We start from the raw sequence: 22,241 nt of genomic DNA on the forward strand, positions 1-22,241 counted from the left end.
ACCCCGACTACGTGATGCTTGTTTACCAGCCGGAGAGTGTGGCTGAAATAACTCCCTCTACAAGTCATCTTCAAATATTCTCAAGAGGTTGTGAAAATCACCACTGCGACAATAAACAAAACAAACATTCTTATGAGAGATAAACTTGCGTATTGCGCAGTTTTCCTCTCACTTTATGCACATGTATTCAGGTTACTGATTATTCCGATATGTTTTATAATCCACCTCAGCGCCTTAAGTGACGCAAGAGAAGGGGTTTATAGGTCAGGAACATCTCGTTTTTTTGCAGCTATTTGGGGCTACATCCTGCTAAAAAAAATGTCCACAGCAGCCAAATGATGGATCATACCAGAGATGCTATAAATAAAGCTACAGTCCTGACTGACTACGCTCAAATGAGTCGGAAGAGGGCAGAGTGATAGTAGGAGGGCCCTTTCCGTCTCTCTCTCTCTCTCCCTCTCCCTCTCCTTTGAACGGGGCGATCTCACTCCAGCATTCATCCAGTTTCCACCAATAAGCCCAATGAGTGTGTGCGCGCACCGCCCACCGTCGGCGTGTGTATTTTTTTTCTTCGCCTTCCCCTTCTCTCTCTCTCTCTCTCTCTCTCTCTCTCTCTCTCTCTTTTTTTTTTTTTTTTTTTAACCGGAGCTGGATGTGTAGATCGTCACATGTTGTTTCCCCCCCTCTTCAGCCAGGACACCAGCAGACATGTGTTATTTATTGCTCGGCTGTGGGAGAAGACGAACCTTCAACCTGGGCTCTGGAAATAGAGGATTAAATTAAAAGCGCGTCGTTTTCTTCAGCAACCCGGGGAAAGGAAGCATTGTGTCTGGAAGCGGAAAAAAAAAAAAAGGAGAATGGCGAGTCCGCCAAACACGGGTGATCAGTCGTTACCGGCCAGTAATGTGAACAACGGTGTCAAGAAATGCGGGTATCTGAAGAAGCAGAAGCACGGACACAAGCGCTTTTTTGTTTTGAAAGAGCCGAGCGAAGGTTTCCCTGCCCGGCTGGAGTACTACGAGAGCGAGAAGAAATGGAAAAACAAATCGGCCGCGAAGAGAGTTATTCCTCTGGACTGCTGTCTCAATATCAACAAGAGAGCGGACGCAAAACACAAATATCTTATTGCTCTTTACACCAAGGACGAGTATTTTGCCGTGGCGGCGGAAAACGAGCAGGAGCAGGAGAGCTGGTACCAGGTGCTGACGGATTTAATGGCAGAGGGGAAAGTGTACGACGGCTCGGCGTCCAACTCCGCGTCCTCGCTCGTCGGCTTCGACGAGGCGAGCTACGGTGTGATAACGCCGGTGTCTGCCGCCTACAAGGAGGTATGGCAAGTGAATCTGAAATCCAGAGGCCTGGGACAGAGCAGAAATTTAACCGGCGTTTACAGACTCTGTCTTTCCAGCCGGAATATCAGCTTCGTCAAGCTGAACACGGAGGTTGCCTCGGTCATTTTACAGCTGATGAACATCCGGAGGTGCGGGCACTCCGACAGCTTTTTCTTCATCGAGGTCGGTCGATCTGCAGCCACGGGTCCCGGTGAGTTGTGGATGCAGGCTGACGACTCCGTGGTGGCTCAGAACATTCACGAGACTATCTTGGAGGCGATGAAAGCCATGAAGGAGCTGTCGGAATTCCGGCCGCGCAGTAAAAGCCAGTCGTCCGGAACAAACCCCATCTCTGTACCAACACGGAGGCACCTGAACAATCTCCCCCCGAGCCAGACCGGGCTTCCCCGGCGGTCGCGCACCGACAGCATGGCTGCCACTTCGCCGGTGAGCAAATGCTCCTCCTGTCGGATACGCACGGCGAGCGAGGGCGACGGCACCATGACACGCCCCATGTCAGTCACTGGGAGCCCCCTTAGCCCCGGGGTTCACAGGACGCTCCTGAGCAGGTCCCACACCATCACCGCTCGCCCTTCTCTGACATTTGAATCTTCTACCCTCCAGCACAGTAAATCCATGTCTATGCCCCTGTCTCGTTCTCCGCCTGTGGCCACCACTTGCCCAGGGAATGTATCATCCTGCCCAGACAGCAGTGCCCCCCGGCCCTCCAGCTGCAGTGCATCATTCTCAGGCTCCCCCAGTGATGCTGGTTTTATATCATGTGAAGAGTATGGCTCCAGTCCTGCGGACGCACGGGAACTCAGGTTACCACTCACCCTCCGCAGCAATACTCCAGAATCTATCAAAGCGGACACTCCCCCCTCCCGAGATGGCAGTGAGCTTGACGGCTACATGGTGATGGAGCGGCAGATTCTGAATGGTTGCCGGCGGTTATCAGAACTGGACAAGGTGTATCGAAAGCGCACATACTCCCTTACCACCCCTCGCCAGCACAGAGGTCCCCCCCAAGTATCTTCAGCCTCCCTGGATGAGTATACTCTCATGAGGGCCACATACACCAGTGGAAGCCAGCCTTCTCGAAGATGTCACACCACCTCCCCTAAAGGGACTTCTCTTGAGGATTGCAGGGATGTTCAGATCAGCTCCAGCAGTCTCCAAGGTGACAGTGGCTATATGCCCATGATGCCTGGAGTGGCACCTCAGACACCAGGCTCCAAGGATGACCCCTACATGCCCATGAGTCCCATGTGTGTTTCAGCTCCAAAGCAGATCATCAACCCCCGTTCACACTCTTTTTCAGTGGGGCTGGCCCCACGCACGGACTCCCCTGGCAGCGTTTCTCTGGAGGAAAGTGGGTATATGCGCATGTGGTGCGGAACCAAGATGTCAGTGGAGAGCACGGATGGGAAGCTCACCAGTGGAGAGTATCTGAACATGTCTCCAGTTGACACCCTGGTGTCTCTTACTCCCCCAGACTACATTCTGAGTCCTTCAGGAGATCCCCAGCCCCACCACAGTCACAGGCAACTGTATTCTTACAGCTCCCTGCCACGTTCCCTTAAAGGACAGCTACAGCGCAATGGGTCCACTGACACGGACCAATATGTGGTGATGAGTTTACAGAGACAACGGATAGAGGAGGAGTCCAACTATTGTCCCATCTCTCCAGGAGACTCTGTGACCAGCAGCTCTCCAGGAACACCAAGCACTCCATCCTCTGCGCCTTCTCCTCTCAGAGTGGCTCGGCTGGATGGAGGTTTGGTACACCGTAATAGGATGTGTCGGCCAACCCGCCTGGCTCTGGAATCCCTCAGAACACTACCATGTATGAGTGAGCACCCCCTCCCCTCAGAGCCACGCAGCCCCGGAGAGTACATTAACATAGACTTTAGTAGTGCCACCCACCACCCGCTGGCATCCACAGTGTTAGACAGCTCAGAGTCCTCTGTAAGTTCAATGTGTGCAGAGAAGAAATCCATGCCACTCTCGGACTATGCCAATATTGAAGTCAGCACCCCGGTTCACCTTGGATCACACCAAGCTGGGGGTTCCCCTCCAGCAGGGGGTCTAAACCATACGCCTGAAGTCTTGACCTGCCCTAGTCTGGTGAACACCCAGAAGGAGACACACGGAAAGGAGGAGGAAAAAGAAGGAAACAATGTAGAGGGACCGGCAAAGGAGCGGGGGATGGTAGAGGAATATCCTCTCCAACAGCAGAGTCTGGTGTGTCAACCTGCTCCAGTCAAAGATGACTACACTGAGATGACCTTCAGTCCCCCTGCCCCCTTACCTTCTATCTGCACCACTGATGCTGCTCCCCTTCCCACCAGCCCCACTGCTTGTGTCCAGAGACTCAGCCTCGATAACAGTGTAGTGGATGTTGTGCCGCCTGTGCCAGTGGACTCTTTTCTCCTCGGGGCTCCTTCGTTATCTGTCACAATAGTGGATCCACACAGGGGAGCTAAAGTTATCCGGGCCGACCCTCAGGGACGTCGGCGTCACAGTTCCGAGACCTTCTCATCCACCACCACCGTCACACCTGTGTGCCCATCTTTCGCCCACGACACCAAACGGCACAGCTCTGCCTCTGTGGAGAATGTATCCCGCACCGTTCGCAACTCAGAGGAAACCGGTGAGGACTACGGCAGTCCCATGTGCAGGGAAACGTCAGCTGGTTATCAAAATGGACTTAACTACATTGCCTTAAACTTGATGGAGGGAACCCTTGGGGGATGCAGGTTGGGAGGCTGCGACGGACTCCTGAGGTTCAAGGCGGCCTGTGGCTGCAAGGGAGGTCTGAACAGTTTCAACACTAGCCCCTATGCCAGCATGGGATTCAAGGAGACTACAGCTGCTGCAGTGAAAGGTGAGTGTTTTCATGCTTGTCACACACGCTCATTCATTCAGTAGGGTTTCATTCATGAAGGGAGTGGTGTCAGGATAAGAGTAGGATAGAGATCCGCCTCAGGGCGACTGTATACTCTGTAACTTGTTACATTGCTTGCAGCATCTCTGAGCTCAGTTTTGTTCCAAAATCAATAATTATCTTTCAGAGAGCGTGCCTGATAAAGCTTCATTTAGTTATTTGCCTTTGTGTCACTGTCACTGTCAGTTCAGTCCCCATGCAGCTATAATAAAACTGTGAGTTTATTTTACTTGATAGTGGTTTTATGACAATATAACAGATCATCTCCGCAGTAGCTCGGCTAACACCCTACAGTGTTGTAAAGTCAAAGCGTAATCATCATCTGTGTCCATTTCACATTAACGTTAAGTGGTTACAAGCTCATATGTGCGGCTTCGTAAACACAGGCTACAGGAGCTTAGAGAAGTAAACTAGTTATGAGCATTGCTGATGGGTGTAGGCTGTGATGTTTAGATAGGATTAGTCACAAACTTGTCACACCCATGACACACAGACAAATCTCAAGGCTGTGTGATGCTGAGGAAGTCTTTAATCAGTTTGAAAACTGCAAATCAGTAGCAATGGGAAGCGGCCGGTCAAATAAAAGCACGGGTTTAGGAAGCTGGATAAAAGCAGTGAAGTGTGCAACGCATCAAACATGCGTCTATGGATTCTGAAGCATGGTGCTACCTTGGTTGAACAACTGCTCTGTTTAGACTTAGTATATTAATTGATAAAATATAATATTTTATGTTGAAACTTTTATTTTGAAAAATGACGGCCGGACACATAAGGAGCTGTTCTGTCTGGCTTGATGCTGCTGTTGTGTGTTTGTGTGAATGGTCTGCTCTAGTTTTCCCTCAGTGACGCAGTTTTGTACCACGTCAGTATTTAAAAAAAAAAAAAAAAAAAAACATCAAATCTGATTCAGTGACGCATGCGGTGCTACACATGATGCCTCTGTGGAAGGAGCTGGAAAAAGGCAAAAGAAGACTTTATATTGTTACATTTCTAACGTTTATCACGGCCGTGTAATGTAACATTTATAGCTGCAAAATCCTCGTGACTAGTGGGAAAGAACAGCTGACATCAGAATATTACCTTTTGCCTCCTTTTTCTTCTCCGTTGCGTCAGTGGCTTCACATGCATCTGTGCACGGCAGGGATTATTTACCGGGGCAGATGACCTGAGTGGGGCATGTCAGAAGTTGTTGTTTGAAAAGAAAATAGTGCCGGGATCATTGTGAGTCAGGAGCCAGTGTTCCTGATGATGAAACACAAGAGTTTAATTGCTCGTTTGTGGTTTCACAACCCGAGTTGTCTGTACGTTTCTGTCTGAGCTGGCTGTCGCGCTGCGAGCGCCGCCAGCGTGGGGTCTGGTGCAAGTCATCGGGTTCCCCCAGAAAAACAAGTGAGTCAGTTGTTTATCAATTGTCAGGTACTGGGTTTCAGGACTGGAATGCGGGCAGTGTGCAAAGGTTGCTGGGAGAGGTGAATGCTCACTTGTTTTTCTAACCTGGTGGGATGGCCTCGGAGGGGGGAAGGGAAGATTCTTTTTTTTTTTCTCCTCCACAGTGAGGAACTTCACAAACACACCAGTGAAACGGACTTTAGCAGGCAGTGACAAATGTTTTCAACAAACACGTCGCACACGCAAATACACGTCGTGTGTTGTAAACCGCCCCCCTCGCTGCCGGGCTGGTACGTTTTTATGTTTCACTGAATTTTGACCCTCTGTGGAGACGTTTGTCCAAGGCTACAAGAGCAAGGGAGGAGGAAGGAGGGAGGCGAAAGAACAATGGCGATGGATGGATGACTTGTTTTGTTTTTCGTGTAACAAAATAGACTATTGAACCGAGAGAGGGAGACGGAGCAAAGAGGAGAAATGCTGGAATGAGGAAAGAAACAGATAGAGATCAGTGTCTTCTCAGTAAGGGGTGGGTGGCCTTTGCCTCACCGTGTTGTTTATAAGAGCCCTTCCTGTACGCGATATTGCACCACTCCGCTCTGACCAGGTGATGCTATCATCACAACACAATTCTGTTTCCCTCCCATGTGAGAGAGAGAAAACGAGGACGCGCTTGTTTACTGCGAGGTGACAGGCTATACTGCATTTTCTCGTTACCGCCAGGTGAACCATAGCTTGAATTCCTGCCACTGCATCAATCTTGACATAGGTAGATTAGGAAATCTCCTGCCCTCGTTTGACCTCCGAAGTAAGTGGAGATGGAGGAGGACGCTGGAGATATGTGAGCGTGTCTACCGGGTCTGCGCGTGGAGGTTCACGTGCTACAGCTTTAAGTGCTTTGAGTTTTGGTCCTGACGTGATGTGCAGGGGAGAGGGGAGGTTGCATTTAAAGGGGTTTGTTTAGGTTTCGGTTTACACTTTCTGTCCCTGATGGAAAATGCTGGGAGAGGTGAATGCCATCGGGGTATTACCAGAAATGCATACACCTCTGTGTGCACTGTTTTTCCCCAACTCTTTATGTGTTTGGCTGTCCTCCCCCTTTAGAGTATCTGCGCTGCTACTTGTCTTTCCCCTATAAAAGCCTCTTTATCATCCTCCTGTCATCTTCTGTCCTCATTTATTTTCTGTCCCTCTCTCTCTCTCTCTCTCTGACTAAAAGCAGCGTTGCATGAGTGCAGACAGGGGAGTAAACTGACTCACGCTCTCCATTTGTGGGCCCAGACTGCGCCCCCCTCTACCACCACTCCCACTCGCCCCAACATTACAACATTCTGACTCTGCCTGAGCCATGTGCGTACATATACACAGCCATCAGCAGATGGTGGAGGGTTTTTTTGTAGGGGGTGGGGCGGGGTCAGGGGTTTTTTGCACCTGCCCCGCCAAGCAGTGCTCACTGGTTATCTGGCCCTTCAGAGGAGAGTGACAATACGCTAATGACTGGCCGCCATCTGCCACGACAACAGTGGGGAGAAGGTGGGGGAGTGGCTAAGCAGTCTCAAGAAGCCGCACACCGACCCAAAACACCCCTCCTTCTCCTTCTCCCCCCCCCCCCGTGCGTCCTCCTCCCCCGTTTTTTCCTCGTCGTCTCTCCAGGCGCTAGTTTCTGTTTTTCAGAAATCATGTGATTCGCCCCCGCCCCTTCCTTACACACAAACACACACACCTCCACACCGGTGCATCCAAGCCTTGTGTTGATCTTGTTGTTGTCTGAACTGTCTCTGATTGGCCTTTCACACCAGAGGCCGTAGAGGATTGTCTAACGATGCATTAAAAAATTACCTAATTATATCTGCCACTAACAAGAGTGGAGAAATAAATGATGTGTAGGTTGTTTTGAATGTAAATAATAAATTGGGCTCTGGGAAATAACAGCGGCCATTTACATTTTACGATATTAAGCAGATAAAAATAGTTGTCATTAGAGAAAATAATAAAAAATCCTCTATGTTATGTTCATGAGCTGCTGGTAAAGTCTGAAATCTGATAATCAGAAGCTAGCTAGCTGGGTTTTTTTGCGTTTTATCTTTTTCTGATGGCTCGGCACATGAATGCAGGGAGTTTGTCAGATTTCACTGCTGCTTCAGTATTTCCTGCAGAAAGGGCACCAACAGTGACTGTGCTCGGTTCTAATATTACACGCAGTATTTTGAGGAGCGTGCAGCGCCTGTCCTCACCTGTCCTGTCCAGCACAGCCCTCCCCTACAGACACACATCCTGGCTGTTTGATACATAACTCTGAGCAAAGTAGGGCGGGATGTTCCAGCGCTAGATAAAAACAAAGTTAACCTCCCGTATCCTCAATTTAGCTTGGAGGTAAGAAGGATTACATTCACTTCGGGATTAGACATTGTTCAGTAGCTTGTTTTTTTTTCCGAAAGGTGGAGGAAGAGACGGAGCTTCTGTGTGTGACATTAAAACACGCACATTCTAGTCCAGTGGTTATTAGCTGATTAGACTCTTTTAGTCGTAAGCAAACCTGCTTATCACAAATCCAGGACCTAATCCCTGTGTAAATGCTTATTGATTGAAGTGTTGTGAAATGTTATAGCTAGGCGGCACATTAGGCAATTATTATGAAACATGGAGTGCCTTCATATGTAAGAATATACACAGATCAACCACAACATTAAAACCACTGACACTGACATAACGTTGACCATGTTGTGATAATACAATGTTCTGCTGGGAAACTTTGGACCTGGCATTCATTCATGTGGATGTTACCTAGACATGTACCACCCACCTAGACCAGACCAGGCACCCCCACCCCGTAGCAATGACACTAATTGATGTTAGCAGCCATCCTCACTAGGATGCAGCCTGACACAGGCACACACACAAAAACAGTTTATAAAAAAAATCAAAAAAACATGAAAAACTCCAAAGGCCACAGAGGCCCCTCCCCTCAACCCATAGGACCCAAAGGCCCCCGCTAATATTGTGTTGCCAGACACAGAAGGCCCCACGTCCATTCTCTGATGAGTCAGAACTGTTTTGGAGCCACAAGGGAGACCTACACAATGTTTTGCCTGATTGGTGTATGTTTTTTTGCTTCTAGATCAGAGGTCAGGGAAACTACAATGGGCATTTTTCCCCCCCAATATTGCTAATTAAGTGGTTAGACACCGTCACTGTCGCCATGTAAAGAAGGAGAACATGGAGAATATGTAAACAGTTTCCTCGTGGACATATATAATAAGGACTGAGTCAGAAGGATAGTTTACGGGGGTTGTTGTGTTTGTTTGGTTGGTCAGGCGGAGGTGTGGGAGGTCAGAGGTGAAGAGTCAGTCGCTGTTTGTTTGGTGGAGCACTGCTGTAGATCAGGGAGGAGCCTGCAGGGCAGGAATGTAAACAAAGCAGAGCTGATCTCTCCTTGCCTGTCGGCCCATTTCCAGCCTGCTAGTAGTAAAACAAAGGTTGACGATCCTCTTCCTTTTCTTCTCTGTTGCTGTTTAGAATAACAGTTGTCGTAGTTCCCCTAAAAGCCCGCTCATTTAGCTCGGTGATGACACGAAGCTACTCAAGTGGGTGATGCATCTGCAGACATGAGGACTTGTCTACACTGCCTCTGAAGCACTAGCCTGCTAGTACATGTCTGTGTGTGTGTGTCCTAGCCCTGAATGGAGCATGGCTAAATTTAGCCTGTGAGAACTAAATAAATAATGAACAGAGGCTTTGTGTGTGTGTGTGGGTTGGGACAGGGGGCACAGACATGGCTCGTTGGGAGGGGTGGATGGATGTGCGCTCTGAAAAGAGGAGGGGTCGGGGCTATTGGGTTCATTCCCCCACTGGACCTCTGTCCCCTTCCCTCAATAACATCCCCCTCCCCAAATCTCCTCGCCCACCCACACTTTTTCTCCGTTTGCATAACGGTTCGTGTGTGTGTGTGTGTGGGGCGAGTCCCCGTGCGCCGCTCAGCTCACTCTTACCAACGTTCATCAAAAGAAATAATAATAATAATAACAATCACAATGGCGTGTTTTACCTTCACGGCTACACCTGGTTGCTAATCTGAACTGTTTGTGATTCAGCGCTCCTTCCCGGCAGATCGCAGTCGTTCTCACCCAAGTGCCTGCCTCTACAGGCCGCCGACTGGCCCAGCCCCTGCAGAAACACACACATTCAGATTGTTATGGTCTGACGGTCCCATGACCTCACTGCATTCCCGTTCCTCTCTGTCAGGTTGATTCGGTTACTGTGGTTTTTTTTTTTTTCCACCGCTTCCCTGTGTCTAACACCCGTGGCGGTGACGAGGCTGAGCACAGCCAGCCCAGGTGGTGGCAGGAGTGAAATCAATTACTCTGATATTCAAATGAGCCCCATATTTTTTTAGCCGACATCCTTGAGCAGCTGTACTACGAAGGCATCGACCTCTTCAGTGTGTTTCATGTATTTTATTTCTTTATTTTGGCCATCAGTTGTAAAGTTTAGATCTGATATAAGCCCTCAGATTTCCGTTAACATCAAGTATGTATAGAGCAAAGGCAGGGAACAGACGTGTGTGTGTGTGTGTGTGTGTGTGTGTTTATGGTTGGAATAGTTGCGGGAGGGGGGCGGCACTGAGGACTCTGAATGAAAGGTTTGTTTTAGAGAATGACGATCACATCCAGCTTTGTGAAAACGGCTCTTGTTCGTGGCCGGGGAAGAGGAGACGGCGAGTGAGGGAAGAAATGCAGCCGTTGTGTGCGTGTGTGTGCATGCGCGTGTGTTTGTGTGTGCGCGTCGGCCAGCCAAGACTTCCGCTCCCATTTGATAGCTCCGCATGCAAATGAAACCTCACAAACATGTACACAGGGGCAGGGGTCAGCACAGCTTTCCGCTGGGAGAAAAGCAACTCTCCGAGGACTCTGGTTTCACGCCGTTTGGAAAAATACCTCGCGCGGCGCGGCGGAGAATACCTGCGTGTGCGTGCGCTCGATGGCGTGTGTTGTTGCTGTCACTTTTGTCGTCATTGGAGACTGCCCTGCTTCATCTGCACTGTGCTAAATGCCACTCTGTTTTTCCACTGCCATGAAAGCACCTGCCACTTCAGTGTCTACCAGCTGAGGAATACACACACACACACACACACACACAAAAAACACACAGGCCCCTTGAAGAGCACTTATTCCTTACTTGGAAACAGAGTGGGGGTATCCGTTTGACCTTCACCTCCCCTCTGTTGCTCCGTCCTATGTAATAAATCACATCTACTGTATGTACACTCTAAATTAAGTTTCTGGAGGGAATATTGACCAAGGAAATCTCATTTGGTCACGTTCAGTTTCATGTCTGTAAATCACATGATCCAAAACTCACTTGTGTTTTTCTTTTCTTCTTCTTTCAGAGTGAAGGCCGATGGGCATTCCCACCCCTCCTCCTTCCTCCTCCGCCTCCTCCTCCTCCTCCGAATGTAGGATTTCGCTGCAGCCAGATGACGAGGTCGCCACGGCGACAGCTGGACAGGCGCTGCAGTCGACGTCCTTTGACCTCTTCGCCGCCTCTGGGGTTCGCAGGCGCGGCCATCACCATGGAGACACGGACACTTGACCTTTGCCCCAAATCTTCCCTCCTTTTTCCCCCCTGGCGCCTAAACATTCAGGCGCCATTGCTGCTGTAGTTCTAGATGAGAAAAAAAAAACAACAACAACAAGAAGAACTTAAACAGACTATTAACGTTAACAATGGGTTGCTATGTATTTCTGTACGTAGGCCTGCAAATTTGTCTACAGTATATTATTCTTATTATTATTTTAATACTGTAATACACTTTTAACTGGTTTTCTAACGGCTTCGGCTGCTAGTCGCCAGATATTCTCACCCGAAAAACCTGTGAACCAAACCTGCAGAGCATGCGTGCGCGCACACACACACACGCAAAAACCTTTCATGCATACGGATTACGTGTATTTATTTATTTATCTTGTATGTATGCATTAAATGAAATGTGTGTAAGAATTTGAATACATACTGTACTGCAAAAATAGTCGGCATTTAAGAACATATTTAAAAACAAAACAAAGGTTACATTTGCTTAAAGAACCCTACCTCAGCACCAAGTCACACAGTAGAAATATATATAAAATATTTATTTTCAGAGGTGAATGTTTTTTTTTCCTTTTTTAAAAAAAAAAATCACCGATCCAAAGCCTTACTCTGACCGTCAGCCCCCCCGTCTGATGGACCTTTTTTAGTTTTGGACCTATAAAACCGCAGTATATCAAAGATTTAACCGATCATCTTAGAGACTGAATGTTCATCAGAGCTGAATGAGAGGCAGCCTCTCTGAGATTAAGTTCCCACTCCCCCCACATTTATGACAAGATTATGTATTAAAAGTCCAGAGTAATATATTTATTGATACGAGATGGATGATTCATACACTCTAAAAAGAATTTCTAGAGAACCTTTAGAGGAAGAGTTGACAATGCGTTGCATCACGCATGCAAAGCAGCTGTCGAGAATCCAAACACTGCAGCACGAGCCAGGTTTAACCGGACCTGACCACCACGTCTGTGGCCTGTCTGAGCCCAAGTCTCAGCACCTTTAAACACTTTACCAAGTCATCTACAGTTGTTCTGCGATAACCTGAACACCCGTACAGCCTGCAGGAGGTTATGACCTGTCAGGACAAGGGGCGGAAACATGAATGTTTGAATTTATTTATAACTGGACAGCCCAGTATTTTACATATTCTCACCTGATGCCTCGTTGCAGAGCTCTGACACACCGCGCCCGGCAGCACTGAGCAAAGTGGCGCATGCGGGGACGGCACGGCCTCAGTCAGACTGGCTGTTTAGCAAGCCGCTCGATAGCTTGAATCCACGGCCTCCGTTGCATGGTCTTGCATTTACAAACTTTTCAGATTGTAACACAAGACGCCTTGAATGTAGTACACACTGTGTTCCGAGCTTGGGAACATGCAACTAAACAAACACAACTGCAACAGTGAAACATGCAGAGGTACTGAATGGGGAATTACAACACAAATGAATAAAAGAAACAAAACCAGGGGAAGTATCTTAATATTTATCTGAACTCACAGGTACTTAACCTTTGCCTATAGACTGTAAATAGCGCAGAGTTACAGAGAACGACACCCGAGCAAACGCTGAGAAACTCTGAGATGTTACATTAAATAACTTATGTTCTTTGTACTGTACATAGTATGTGTTTGAGTGAACTTTCTGATACAACAAAAGCACTAATTAAGTTATACGCTAACCAGTATGGTTTGGCTTTGATTTTTTTTTTTTTTTTTTTTTTAAACTGTCATGGGAAAGTCTTGTAAAACGGATGCCACTATGAGGACATTTTCTAATGCTGTAATTCTGAAAAAAAAGAAAGAAAAAAAAAGATTTTAAAGAGAAATCATTAATACTTGACATAATTCATTCTTGATACTTAGGTACAACACAAATGGCATATATGCAATATTTACACTTTTGAAAATTAGTTTACAAAGACGTACCAAATGTATAAATACTGTTAATAATGTTTGTTAAACCTTAAATCAAATTTTTGCTGTTTGTAAAAAAAAAAAAAAAACATTAATAATTTTCTTCAATTTTGAAACGGAAACTCTTTTTCTGCTTGTTTTTGCTAATTGAGCCTCCTTGGTGTTTTTGAGTAGTGTTTTTTGCATTTGCATAATGTTTCAAGTTTTTATCCAGCATCTAAAAGATTACAATATGGGCTATGGCTTAACTTGCTGTGTCTTTGCATTGTAAATATTTCATATCATGCACATTGTGATGCTACTAAGAAACTATAATTTAAACTTAGTTCATTGCTTTAGATTGTATTGATTCTTTATAGACACATGCAATAAATAATGATATTTAAGAAAGCCTTTTTCCTCTCTGTCTCTCTTCCCTCGCCCCTCCCACGTCACAAACAAGAAGTCGCTTTTCATCTCTCGTATGAATAGGCACTCGCCGGAGCAGATGTTCCAATTCACTTTCCTGCCTTTTTCATTAAGAAAACCTCATTAGGAGTGTGAGAAGTAAGGAGTGGATACGTCTTGCTTCTCTTTGTGTGCGTCTCGTGTTTTTTGAAGCCCTGCTCCCTATTGAGAAAGAGCGCATCAAAAAATGGGTGTAGGCCTAACCTCACGTTGCCTCCAGCATTAGCATTGTTATTGTTTTTGTGCGCTTGCCTCCCAGTCCCCACCCCCAGCAATAGTAATTAGACCAGCGTGTTGAAACAGCCCCTGGAACTGGGAGGGAATAAATAACAGCACAGTGATAGGATAATGATTTTTCACTCTTCGCCATATGCTGTCGGATTATTCATCCTCACAGCCTTACTAATTAAAAAGGTAATTAATGCTGAGAAGTAGGTCTAATTGTCTGCTATGACTGCTGTTACTGTGTTTGGATGGGAGGGGCGGCCCATCCTGCATCCTGGGCTTTTGTGAGCAGTACGCATGAGTCAAAAAGATTTTGTTTAGAACAGCTGGAAAGAGGGCTTGCGGAGAAATGGACAGGTGAAGGCAATGAAATGATGTCCTAAAGGAAGAGCCCCGCACATTAGCCAGATTTACACCGGCGATGCTAGGCGGCTAATGAGAGAGCACAATCCTAGAGAGCAAAGTGTGACATGCTCCAACCAAATCTCATCCATCACTGCTCTGCTCACTGCTCCTGTCCTCCCCCTTGCTTGACTTGCTTCTAACATTTAATTAAAGCCTTTATCTCATTAAATTGCAAAGAAGAAATACAGAGTGAGCTGCGGGCTACTTTGTCTCTGTCTGTCACGCGCTCACTGGTCAGGACGATGGGGGAACTGCGACGCTTTCATTACTGTACGTCGTGCCGAATGAGGAGGATGCTGCCGGAGAGCGGACTCTTATGTTGGACGCCATGCATCCGAGATAAAACCATGCAAATCACCTTTACAGCGTGATAATGCAAACTCAATGGACATAGCTCATCTGTGAACACTGGCCAAACATTAGTCTGTGTGTATAAAGGGGTGGGAGGCTGATTTTTGCAACAATGGACAGGTTCATATGAGTAGCATAAAGTAACCAGCTGCCCCAGGGAGTCGTCAGGCTTATGGACAATGACCTGCAGTAGCTCCACAGGAAATAGCTTACTTCCGGAAAGCTGCCTGGGACACCGCCGCTACATTAGTGGCCGTGGGTGCGCGTGATTTTAAAAGCTAGCGCGCTTTGCGGCAATTTGTAGCCGTCCCTCCCCCGACAACAATCAGTCTTTTGCAGGTTTGTGTGACCATCATTGGTGCAAACATACATGTTTTCTGTATTATAATGCACATGGTAGGCTGAGTGCATTAGAGGAAGGTTATCCTGAGTACAAACACACAAAACACTATAACCACAGACGCAACTTCTTGTATTTTTCCTTGCAGCAGATGACACTACATAAAATCACTATGGCACTTTAACGTTTGCCTTAGAGCAATGAATGTTCAGTGAATCGTGGTGCCACAATGTAAAACTGTGCAAGCATAAAATAGGAGACTCTGTGGCAATCATTTACTCAGATGTATGGCTTACAAGGTCTAGTTTATTCTGCGTCATTTAATGACGTAAAAACCTGCTGCTTTGTAGATATGGGGCATACCAGCATCCCATTCTCCTACATTTTCTCACACAGGCTTTCTCTGGTCACTAAAGCTCCGGAAAAGGTGTTGCACACCTCCAATTTAGTCGGGCATCTAAAAACAATCCACCAGGTTTCACTTACGACTGTCGATTTTTGTCCCTAATAGCTTAAAATCACACTGTAGAGAGGCCTTTTGCTCAGGCTGTTTGCTAATGGTGTTGATAATCTGGAAAATGTTCTCTGTTTTTAAATCCCCTTAGTTGTTTGCACAGACCTTTTCTAAAAGGTAACAGTGCTATGCACAGTAAGATACTTCGAATCTTCTTCACCCAGCCTTTAAAAGAATTCTTCTGTAATCATCACGAGACATGTATTTGGCTTTTGTCAAACTCTGTCTGTCTGCAGATGTGACCGGATGCTGCAAGGATTCACCTCTGCAGGGTTCCTGATAACTCCTGCGGATCTAACAAGGAGCTTCTGCACGCTGGAATATTTTCACCATATTTGTATATATTACACAGCATAGGAGATAATGGATGGCAGACTCGCAAAAGAGAGAGAGAGAGAGAGAGAGAGAGAGGGAGGACAAACTGAGCTCGGGCACTCCCATTTTACTCGTATGTGTGTTTAACTGATCACCCATTCAAATAGCTATTTGTATGAGTTTGCACCAAGGTCAGTGGTCAACGCTTATCTCTCTCCGTGACACGCTCTCTTACCCTCATACACATACGCAACTGTACACTTGGAGCACTGGAATACATTAACACACTTGTGTCATCTTTTCGAGGTTGCATAATCAGCCAGCAGCGCTGCAGTAAACAAAGGACAACTTCCTCTTACTGGTGAAATCTGAGAATGCAGAAACTGTTTCTTCCCATCCACTTTCGCACACACACACGCACACACACACCATCACACAAGTGAAAACACATGCATGTGAGAGTTCATTCAAGTATACATATGGGAGTAGAGTCTGTTAAACACAGTGAACCAACAAAGTCTGCACTGGAAGAGAAATACCGTAGGGTAGAACGAAGGGACAGAGCTCATGGGGATGAGGGTGTTCTGCAAATGTTTAAAGCTAGCTAAAAGAAATCCCTGAAACTGTCATTTCTGAGACATTAGTCAGTGCAGAAGTCCCAGCTGGGTCTGACCCAGCATGTATTTTACAGGAATGTGTGCATGTGGGAGTGCCTGTAGCTGACATGCATGCATTAGTGTGTATGTGAGTGTTATGTGTACGCTTGGTCAGCTTGTTCGGCAGACATTCCCAGCTGTTTTCCAGGTAGTGTTCTCACGCTTCTTGTGCATCTCCTGTTTCTCACGCTGGCTGCTTTGACTGTAATCCCTACCAACACACGCACGCACACATATGCGCGCACACGCACGCACACACACACACACACTGCCCCGCCTTGTTCACCACCAGGTGAACAAAACCCCCCTCACGCACACACACGCACACACCCTTTCCTGTCTCTGATGATAGAGAAGCAGCCACAACAAAGACAGGACAGTGGAAAATAAGCACACTCGGAAACAAACACACACTGAATGGGAGAGGGGAAATGGTGCAAGTAGGTAAGAAAGACATAGACAGAGAGAGGGGAGAATGTGCAGGAACCAACATGATGAGCTCATGTGCTCTCCTGGCCATGCCCACCATGTGTGACTCATATTTGGCAGGTGTGTCTGTATGTGTGTTTACAGCTGCAGGTCAGCTCTGGGTGTGTCCTCATTACAGTGCTGGTGAACATGTTTTCTCAAGCACAGGTTCTTTAGTACCAAACCGCCTGCATAATCAAAGTGACAATCAGAATGAGCTCTACGGAACAGAAAGTACGGAAAGTACGGCCTTTGAAAACCAGTTTCGTCTCAAGTGAATTTAGAAAACAGTAGCCCCGCAGCGGGTATGATGTAAGGATTTTAAATTTGGAAACTCATGAGTATGCCGTCCCTTGAACGTAACCGCATCCTTTCTGGGAGCACAGTATGGGAGACTTTTTTTTTTTTTTTTTTTTAGGAGTGGGCCCCAGCTACAAGTCTTCCGTTCCCCTCCCTGCCTCTGCCTCAGTGTGATGGATGTGGTTGGTGGAGACAGCACACAACCTGCAGACAGCCACCAGCTCCTTAGAAGGAAACACCATCTGCTTCTTTGGCTTCTGAGCGTCGGCGAGCTGCGTGTCCGCATCTCATTTTGCGATCATGTGTGTTGGAGGTGGTGAGAGATTTCATGGTAATAACACATTTAGCCCAGGCGTCTAGATTTTCATTGCCGTCACTCTGCAAGACTCGCCCCTCGGCTGTGTCGTGGCAAACGTTAAATAAGTCACTCTTGTTTGGTCAACTGATGGTTCTCTGAAAAAGAAATACTGGTGTGTTGAGGCATGCAAGTCAAGTAAACAGTGAGAGAACAGAGTACACTGTCATGGACACCATAACCCGCTAATTCATTCTGTCAGTACAAGGTCAACCTTGGTGAAATTCCTGTTGACAGACACTGTAGTGATTTCATCATTTACAAGCCTCTGAACCACTTCATTTATTCATCTGTCAATCTGACACTGTCCACATATAATGCATTGTGATGAGACTAAATGCACCAAGGAGCGTGCACACACCATGACTAGGTCTTACTCAAGAAGACACACAAATACTGTGTTTTGGCTCTGGAGCATGCAATCCAAAAAGTTGCGCTGAAAAATTTAACTGTTGCAATAATCTGAGTAACAAATGTGGCAGGCAAAACTCTACCACTTTATATTGTCTGTAACTGTACAACGTCACTTTATATTCTCGCATATTGTTGCTTCAGTGAGGACACATTTGAATGCGCGTGTTTGTGTGAAACTTTTAAAAAGACAAGACCAGAAAAAAAAAAGAATAATGGTTGCGTCTATGCTTTTGTCCTCATTCCAGATTGGGACGTGGAGCCGTTGCGCTCGCTCGTGAGCATCAGTTTCCCCATTAAAATTAAGATGGAACTGCGACTTGCTGGGCCTCCGGTAGATAATCATTAAGCCACCTGCAGCCATTTTACAGCAATACATCAGTAGTTTAAGTGACACTTCCCGTTTTAAAAGAAATGCATGCAGTGAAGTGAAACATGTTCCACTGATTTCTGCCATCCAGTGGGAGTTATGTCTTAATAACTGAGACCATGCAACGGGATAATGACACATTGGGTTTCCCCGTGTTTCCAGACACTCTTTTGAGGCTTAAAGAGGAAAGCAACAATCATGTCTTCTTCTGTTGTTTGACTTTTGGGTTAAAACCTGTAAAAATGCACACGTTGCATGCTAGCACAAGAACAGCATAGTAAAGCAACCTCAGTAAAATTGGCCAAAGATGCTCCCAGTCATGGTAAACCAGGTAAGGCTGCAGTGGCAGAATTCCCAATTGTATTAAACTGGGCATGGGTTTTCTTTCTTTTGGCCCTGACTTTCCATTTGTAAGAGAAACAACATGTCTTCTTTCAGAATTTACATTTTGTGTCAGCAAAACCCATTAGAGAGACACACGAAACCCATTCATGTGACATATCCTTCACATAACCACAAATGAGCTCCTTGCCTCTGCATGCAGACGTCTGCTGTTCTTCACATCACAATTAGTAGCCAGGTGATGATAACACAGATAAACAGCAGAGGAAGCAACAGTGGAGTTCATGGCCTCTGTCGTCTTAAGGTATTTCACCTGACCCAGTCGTGGCTTCAGTTATTTATTTTAACTTGAGGCAGAAAACATGCTGTTTGTGTCTGGTATTAGGAGTTCGTGAGAAGTGTCACATTTGTTCTTTGTATTCCAGTAAAACTGAAAAAAAAAAAAAAAAAAGATCTTTAGACACAAATGTCAACACGTGTTTCTCTCTGTGTAGCTTTATATAATCATGACCAGTCTTCTCTCTATTCATGGTTTCTCCATCTAGCTTGTGCTTGAAACGCGTTCGTCATCTTAACCGACGACCATTTCATTTCCTCCAATGTCGGTGTCGCCTCCATCTACATTTTTCTTTATCTCTGATAATGTTCTGAATTCTCAGGGTTCATGGCTTATCTCGGCCGCTCTGCGTGTGACGCACGGAGCTGAGCAAGGTCATGCAGTTTCTGTGCCACACTGAGACAATGTCCTCGAACAGTCAGTCGCAGAAAAACTCCAAATGTTTCAGAGCGATCTGTGGAAGGGCGGAGAGCTAGAAAAGGAGGGGGAACCGAAGGACAATAATGCTATTATGTGCATTTAAATTTTAATTTACAACACCTTCAGGGACAAAAGAGATATTCAGCAGGCCCTGACCCTAACACGAGGTCATGTGTGAGTGTCTCCTGCTAAAATACACAACGAACTGATAATGGGAGGATGGGGGCAGAAAAGCAGATTTTGTGGAGGAGACACGAGGGGGGATGGGAGTCTCATTTGGGAATTACCACATTATTATATGAATGATGGAGGCCGGTAGTGGTGAAGGGAAGATAAATAAATTATAAGTGAACCCACAATTGCACAAAACAAGGCCTCCCCTTTCAAAGTAAAGGAAGAGCATTCATAAAACAGAGGCATGGCTTCATTTTCCCACTCCACTATTCATTTCACTGGCAACAATAACAAAATGGGACTCGAGATACAAAAGATTTCCTTGTTTGGCTTCTCCTATATCAGTGTAACGAAAGCTGTTTTCCATCATTGAAATCACACAGCAGGTTTTACCGAGCGCTCTAGAGACACTGACACTGTCTGGAAGTGGGCCATCAGTTTCCTTCAGTCACCCAATGTGCAAGGCGGTGAAGCTGACAGCCATCTATTGCGGAGTGATACCCCTCCCCCTGAGCGCTAATAAACAAACACGCAGCCTCCCCGGAGTCCCCCAGGTGGTCTCAGTCAACACGTTGAATGGAGCATCACTCAGTGACGGCTCAAAAGAAAGACCATCCACCCATCCCTCATCTTATCTTCTCCCTTGTCCTCCCAGCTATCCTCTCCTCCACTCCTGGTCTCTCCCACTCTTTGATCCACCTATTTTCATTTAGCCCCTTTCTCATCCATCTTGGGTGTTTGTGCCCAGCCCCGCTATGTGCTCCAGACAGGCTAAGGGGCTTGAGACTCCATCCCTCACTGGGCTCTCCCCAGTGGGACAAATAGATCCCTGAGCGCCCACGGTGAAGTATGAGCCTGTTACACTTACGGCATTTGTTTATTATTTTTTCTTTACTAATTCTTTTGTCTTGTTTTTTCATGCATGGACTCCCATGTGCAGATACGTCAAACCCAACTACTATTTCCATACAAACACATGAAATCTGGAATCTAGCAAGATGTTGTCCGTATGGGTAGGTTCAGGGAACCGTACAGCGATGGTGATTGTTGGTACGACCATAAACGGGCAGTCGTTTTACAAATTAAGTCAGATACTTTGTTCACCCATCCATCCACCCCGAGCTCCTCCCTAGGTGTTGTTCTATTAAAGCATTGCTTTACCTCATCTTTTGCTCCTTCAGCAGGGGGTGTTGTCACTTGACTGTTAGCATACATGACTCTGGAGTGTTTGCTGAAACAACTGATGATGCTGTTGTTACGAGGAGGACAGTTTCACAGCGCAACATCCTGCGCAACACACTCCTTGTGTCTGCCCAGGTGTTTCACTCCAAGTGCTTCTCTAGGACTGTAAGCGTAGCTTTGTACTAACCTGTCGAGAGCCCTGACACGCCTAACTGCTCTCAGGAGCAGCCCCATTGCTGTCCGCTGACCACTTTGTGCCCTGTAGCCTTATCTTACTTCAATATATGATTGACTAGTTTAGAAGCCGCTGAGGGAGATTCTACATGCAAATACTTTAAGGGCAACATCATGAATGAGTAAGCTGATTTCTGCTCAGGCCCGGTGAAGCATGATGTGTGGCTGTCAAAACAGAGAATACAAGATAGAGAGAAACTTGCAGGAGTAAGGTTTAGACTAGAACACCAATAACAGCCAGTCAGTTATGCAATTGCTGGCATGGGCTGAGTGCAGAGCATCATAACAGCTGTAATGAAAACCAGAGACAGACAGAGAGAGGGAGAGAGAGAGAGAGAAAAGAGAGAGAAAGTAAGAGAGAGAGAAAGAGTAAGCCAATGAAAAGCAGCAAACCTTCTATCATAACTCCAGCCACTCTAAAGAGAGATTTCACTACCCTCTGGTTTACTCTTAGCAGTAATGGGTCCAAGTACTATTTCCCTCCCTGCTTCTCTCTAAGTCCCCGCTTGACTTGTTTTCTCTCTGCGTGTCTCTCTTGTTCACTTCTTTTTCCTTGAGCATGATAGCATGATAGGTTTTTCTCCCTTTGAGCACTAGCAGAGCAACAACACATTCCTGTCCGCATTCCAGCCTCAGGAAAAACAGTGTCCGGAACATAATAAAAGGCCAAGCACGTCATTTGTTTTTAAACCCACTTGCTCGCTGGAACAAAGCTGCGATGAGGGCAGGACTGGGCAAATGTGTTTGCGCGAAAGAGACAGTGAAAGGGACGTGTTTGTGTTTACAAGGATCTGTGTGCATGTGTGTTTTCTGTTTTTCTCTGCGGTAATGAGATTGCGATGAGCTTTCCCCTCCACGACAATACGGCGCAAAGCCTCCGCCCAGCCACACGAACCTGAAACACAATGTTTGGAGGAAAAAAAAGTCACGGCAGACTGAGTCTGATCATCTCATAATCCCAGCCATTAAGACTGTCAGCACTTCATAAATTTTCATTTGCGCCATTCATCTCTCGCGCCTGTTGTTATTGGCACATTGTCCACCTTGTCTCATTGCTCATGTGCACTCTAGGTCACATGTACATCCCAGGTACACCGTGACCTTGTTTGGACCACCTCCACTTTCAACAATCTGCTGTATAAACATATGCACTGGACACTAGCATACAAATGCTAATTGGCACACACAGACATGCGTATTTGGCTCTACACACAATAATTACACTGATAACTG

General features: G+C 46.5%; 1 protein-coding gene across 1 annotated transcript; it reads left to right on the plus strand.

The window, feature by feature from the left end:
- The first annotated feature begins 661 nt into the window (after positions 1–661).
- On the plus strand, positions 662–13,535 carry irs2b (insulin receptor substrate 2b). The gene is made up of 2 exons (XM_084544081.1): positions 662–4,218; positions 11,051–13,535. The coding sequence occupies exons 1-2, from the start codon at positions 858–860 to the stop codon at positions 11,053–11,055; spliced, it is 3,366 nt and encodes a 1,121-aa protein (XP_084400207.1). The 5' UTR covers positions 662–857; the 3' UTR covers positions 11,056–13,535.
- The last annotated feature ends 8,706 nt before the right edge of the window (positions 13,536–22,241 follow it).

This window comes from Chelon labrosus (assembly GCF_963514085.1).
Source record: "Chelon labrosus genome assembly, chromosome: 5".
In the NCBI taxonomy this organism is placed as follows: Eukaryota; Metazoa; Chordata; class Actinopteri; order Mugiliformes; family Mugilidae; genus Chelon; species Chelon labrosus.